The sequence below is a fragment of the Dipteris shenzhenensis genome, chromosome 33, assembly GCF_047967505.1.
Source record: "Dipteris shenzhenensis isolate YYH24624 ecotype China chromosome 33, Dip_SZ_1.0, whole genome shotgun sequence".
NCBI lineage: Eukaryota > Viridiplantae > Streptophyta > Polypodiopsida > Gleicheniales > Dipteridaceae > Dipteris > Dipteris shenzhenensis.
Window position 1 is genome coordinate 22,013,124 of NC_141628.1, and position 6,000 is coordinate 22,019,123.

The 6,000-nt window shown below is 49.3% G+C and overlaps 1 protein-coding gene across 1 annotated transcript in view; it reads right to left on the reverse strand.

The window, feature by feature from the left end:
• Positions 1–5,326, reverse strand: part of LOC147879830 (thylakoid lumenal protein (Mog1/PsbP/DUF1795-like photosystem II reaction center PsbP family protein)) — a 53,100-nt gene extending 47,774 nt beyond the window's left edge. Inside the window, exon 1 of the mRNA XM_087371824.1 lies at positions 4,593–5,326. Within this exon, the coding sequence (XP_087227950.1) occupies positions 4,593–5,121 (529 nt within the window). The 5' untranslated portion in view covers positions 5,122–5,326. The remainder of the gene's footprint in view (positions 1–4,592) is intronic.
• Between the last annotated feature and the right edge of the window lie 674 nt (positions 5,327–6,000).

Here is a 6,000-nt window from a genome sequence, read left to right on the forward strand (position 1 = left end):
GAACTTCTCGGAATCTTACATAGGACGAGACATAATCTTTTACACGGAGACACACCAGAGCCCAGAGCGTCCACTACTGATAGTCAGTGGCTACACATGGGAGTCTGCCTTCAGGGATGAGACGAGGGGTACAGTAGGAGTTCGAGGATCACAGGCGGGATCGCAGTATTGTACAGGTCTTCCCTCGTTGGAGCCATCTCCGTTGAGAGGAAGGACGCACACTCTTGATTCATGTGGATCCATATCCGACGCATAGCCACACGTGACCTTTTCATAGCAATATGCTACTTCCTGCCAGACACATCCCACTTCGCCAGAGTGGCATGAGAGGAGGGTGAGACATCGCCACATGCACCCTTACATCAGGATATCCCAGACCTTTCAGCTCGCGGGGAAGTTCTCCTTGTTGGGGACTTCAACGCCAGGACGAGCACGCGACAGGCACCACTCCTGGACTTCCGAGACGACTCTATCATGCTACTAGACATGGACCTAGACAAAGCAGGTATGATCGGGATCTCATTGGACCAACACGGGCCTGTTACACCATATGGACACGCGCTCCTTGATTTGGGCAGGATGCATGATCTCATCATCTACAACGGGCTTGACCTATGGCCCTCCTCAGGTGGTTTTACTTGCTTCACACATGGGAGGGGCACTAGTGTAGTAGATTACATCATGGGATCCCCTACCTTCACCTCACGTATCACCGACTTCACCGTAGCACCACTCCCTCCAGGAGCTGATCACACATACCTATTCTTCACTATCGCCACCTCACGCTTAACCACACCACACACACCACATATGAAGCACGACACCTACCACAACATACACTTTGATCACAGCCTCTCCCCTGCCTACTCGGGACACCTAAATAGACTCCTAATCTACATCGATCACATACCACTCATAGAGGACCGTGCTGCCCTGATTAGTCGCACACTCCACGAGGCTGCCCTCCAAATCTTTCCCCACACCACATAATCCACTAGACCACCACCTCTTGGTTCTGTACCTTGCAACAACTGGTACGATGCGGAGTGCAAGGCTTATTGCCGACAACTCCGACTTGAAACCAGGTGTCACCTCCCGAACACACCAGACATGGTATGCAAGTACCGACGTCTCGTACGTTGGAAGAAGCAGGCATTTCTTCGTCGAAATGAGGAGTTGCTGAACATCTTGTACAGCAGCAACTCTAAGAAATTTTGACGGAGATTCCTTGAGCATAGGTCTCCATCACCCCTCACTGACACGAGAGTTTGGCACACATATGCACGCCACCTTTATGATGTCCCACACCAGCCTACTACTCCAGATCTCATACACACACCTCGCCCCACCACTTGCACATTGTTCACCAGAGGAGGAGTCAAGGACGTGACATTGAAACTGCACAATGGCCCAGCTAAGGACCACGAGGGGCTATGCACTGAGTTTATCGCATATGGGATCGACGCGTTAGCCCCGATCCTAGCAAAGCTATTCAATGACGATGTTTGCCTTGGCTTCCCCCGCACTTGGACACTCAACACCATCACCCCCATCCACAAGGCAAGGGATCCCATGGACCCGAGTAACTATAGGACTATCATGATTGGACATGTGATGTCCAAGATCTATGCAACAGTATTGGATGCATCGGTCAGCCTGTCCGCAGAGATGAGAGGGCTCAGAGCGGAGGGTCAGGCCAGTTTTAGGCGAGACCATGGGACTATGGATCACATCCTTACACTCAGGAGTGTCATAGAGGAGGCCAGATCACGGAAGGAGAGGGTAAATTGCTGCTTTGTGGATTTCCGCAAAGCCTTTGACACAATAGCTCGAGCTCCATTCATCACACGCCTATAGGCACTGGGATTTGATCAGGAGATCATCTGGGTAGTCATGGCACTTTTGAGAGAGTCTCAGGCCGAGTTTGGACAGGCGTAGGTTGGATAGATGAGATCTTGAGTACCACAGGGGTTGTCCCTTATCACCAACCCTGTTTGGCCTCTACATCGATGAGCTTGAGACTTTCATGGGGGCTTTCGGAGGGACCCACTGCTCACTTGCCAAGATCATCATCAGGATTCTTCTTTATGCAGATGACATGGCACTCTTGTCGTCCACACCCGAGGGGCTCCAGTGACACCTAGATGCACTGCAGGCTTTTTCTTGATCCCATGATTTGGAGGTCAACCTTGGCAAGACCAAGGTCATGATCTTTAACACCTCTTGAGCAAACATGCAACGGAAGCAGTTCACTTTCCGTGGGTCACCAGTTGAGATCGTATCCTCATACACTTACTTGGGGGTCATCTTCTCCGGCCCGATCTTCACGATGAGACCAACGATGTAGGCCAGACTGAGTAGGGGATACACCTCACTGGCTCGGCTAGAGAGACAGTGCTTCCACTACCACTTCCAAGACCCTTGGACCAAGGCTCTTCTCTTCGACTCCTTGGTCCCGACCAGCCGGTATGTATGGCAGCCCTTGTTGGGGACCTGACATGTCAGAGATAGAGTGGACACGGGTGGAGCACCTGCAGATCCTCATGCTCTCATGGATGATCCCGGGGGAACCATCTGTACCACATCATATCATTCAGGCCGAGTTTGGTGCTTCTCCACTCCAGCTAGATGCAGCCTTTTAGACCATCACATATCTACACCAGGTTAGATCATATGGGGATTGTACATCAGGGAGACAGAGGTTGCCATGGTTGGCTCTCGATTCCTCCATGAGGTTGGCAGCAGAGGGAGACCAGCGATGTTGGTATGCATGGTCTCACAGATGGTTTGTGAGACTAGGGTTTCACATCGATAGCATACCTCCTTTTCAGTACAATTTAGATGCCCCTCTGGTATTCCCACCCACCATCCCGATCAGGCCACACACCAACCAGGTCAATCGAGAGGATCTCTTGCAGCTACACACCTTTAGGACCTGGTTGGAGCTGAGGGAGCTTCCAGTGAAGCTGAGTTTCTACAGAGATTACTGTCTTCGTATTTCGGAGGAGGGATTCATCACACCACCGGGGTACACTGAGCTTCATATGCCTCACTCACTACGGATCTCCATTGGATAGTTTCGGGTATCATCACACCGCCTCCACGTAGAGAGCAGCAGAGCAGAGGGGATCCCTAGGGAGCATCGCATATGCACACTGTGCGACTGTCAGGAGGTTGAGTCGAAGGAGCATTTTATTTTTAGGTGCCCTGTGTACTACGAGATCCGAGGTCGCTACCACTATCTCTTCAGAGACGCTCCGGGCTCCTTTCCAGATTTCTCGCCCACCCAGATCAGAGATGCCTCGCGGCCTTCATCCATGAGGGGGTCCGACACAGAGAGTACTTACTCAGGTGACGGGGCTTGGCCACACCATCAGACACCTCTCAGAGCAGGATCACAAAGTTCTTCCCATCGAGTGGCATTGATCGTCCAGTCTCTAGCCGTAGACGTGACAAAGACCCCGACTCGACGACTGCAGCACGACACACGAGACATCGAGGGGACTCACAAATCACTATGGGGGACCTCTGTCATTGTTTAGATCCAGGACACATCCCACAGGAGTCACGGTGGCTCTAGTCTTGTGTCGAGCCTCCTCCAAGAGACCGAGACGCACGGCACCCCTTGATGGATGCCAGCGTCCCATCACCGGCTATGCACCAGCCAGGGCGACATGACATACAGAGGACTCCGCTCCGCTCCAGTCTTTTTTTTCTTTTCATTGTCACACCCAGATGTATTTGATTATGTATGATCAGACTTAGGACTCAGCACAGGTGATGATACTCGTTTAGTAGCTCCACCCTTATTGTGATTTGTATCAGGTTTTCTTTCAGTCTCATAGACCCATCGGTCTTCCGAAGGCTCTAATAAATTTTCTTTTCTTTCTTTCTCTCTCTCCTCTCTCTCTCTCTCTCTCTCTCTCTCTCTCTCTCTCTCTCTTTGCATTGGCATATTGTACTCATCCCCCCATTTTGCACCTAGGGGCGGTTTCCTTGCATCTAGTTTACTTTGTATTTAGGCTCAGATTTGACATTATGTACTTTCACTTGCATTGTATTGCGTAGCACTTAGATGATATTCGACGATGCCTCTTCTTTGTGGCACGTTGATTTTGTGCTATCTTGTATGCAGAGTTCTTGATGTCCCATGGGCCCATTTTGGCCTTTAGTGGACAATAATACACTTTCTTTCTTTCTTTCTCTCTCTCTCTCTCTCTCTCGGCTGGCTTTTGTTCCAGCTTGGTGCACTCCTACTACCCCATGGATCAGATGGCTAGTCCATTGTCCATTTATTATTCTCCTCTACTTCCCTGTCAGTGACATCTATTAGCCTCTCTCCTCCATTTTCTTTCTAGGTGACCGACAGACTTCCTCCATGTTCGATTCACTCTTCTAGTGACCCTCCAAGCCTCTTGTTCAGCCATGTTTATACGTTTCAAGGCGCCCAAAGAGTGACAATGTACCTTACTACGCATTTTGAAATCGATGACCTAAATTGAGATAGTGTTAAAAACCCTTGACATGGTTGTTCGTAGAAACAAAAATGGCGTGATGAGAGAGCCACGTAAAGCGACAGAAATGGAATCTACCATTTTCGTCCGGTGGAGAAAGCCCTGGTACTCGGCCAGCCAAGAGATTTTGTTTGACTGCTGAGGCGTTTTGCACGTTGAAGCTGAGGCTTGATAGTGTTACAACACCCATCAAAATGGACCTTCTGTGGAAGTTCGTGGCCACTGACGGTGGTTGTATTGCTTTAGATAAGCTGCTGTCTTTTAGCCGTGTGGCCACTGACGGTGGTTGTATTGCTTTAGATAAACTGCTGTCTTTAAGCCGTGAGGGATTGTCCTGTGAAACTTGCACTTGCGTTTGGATTTCAGGATTAGGCTTTAATTCTTCATTTCGGACTTTTCGATGGCTTTCATGTTGCGCGTTCTTTGTACCATCCCTTGAAAACGCACAGGATGAATGCAGTTGACGCATTGGGAGAGACTGGGAAGGATGGGCCTGATGCATATGTCGGTCCTGCAGAGTGGGCGGAGCCCCTGATGGGGCGTTGCGCTCTGTAGAAATCAATTGAAAGCTACAAGGCAATTCAAACCCAGCGGATTGAAGTGCCATGAGGAAAGAGGCGGCGCCGAGGAGGAGAGGAAAGAAGTGAGCTCCGATAACAAAGCTGGACGAGCAGTGCGAAAACAAGGGAACCAAAATGAACAAAGGCCGTGAAAGCAGAGGATGAATGAAGATACGAAATTCCTGTAAGAGGGGAGAGCGAGATTGGAATACTGCAATGGCTATGGCGATGGCGAACCATTCCCTTCGCAAGAACAGCGCTCTCTATGGGGCTGAGAACATCCCACGTGGCATCCGCTTTAGCTCTTTGCCTCTTGCCACGTGGCACCTCTTTAGCTCTTGCCACTTGTCGTGCGCACAGCCTCCCATCTCCTCACCTCCTCTCTCATCACATCGTTAATCTGCATTATCTCTCACCCTCCAAGGCTCATCATCTATTCGCTCTCCAAGTGTGGCAACTTTCGAATATGAGCTTGTTGCCGCATGGCATCTCTCTCCATTCCTAACAACACATGGAGCCCTCCTTTGCCCATAGCATGAATTTCTCTATGAGTGCCATGTGGCAACTCTTCCTTCAAGTAGTAGTAAGATAAGATGTACGCGTGTGTGTGTCTCATAAGGCTATAGGAAAAAAATGGGGCAAAAGCATTAAAGTAACCCTGTAAAATTCAAGTCATATGTCAATTAGAGCATGACCTTTTATTTGTGATAAAATCACTCAAGCACAAAGGGTTGCTTATTGATCAATAGCATATAATTAACAGTTGCTTATTGGTTTTAAAAAATGTAGGTAGAAGGGTGTGGAATTAGCAAGTGACCCTTAATTTTTAGGGCATAGGAATAGGAAAAGGCAATGTGCATTTTGGAGGACACATCTATAAATAACACCTAGTGAGCATAGTAATTCATGGCTTGGTGCAAAAGTCG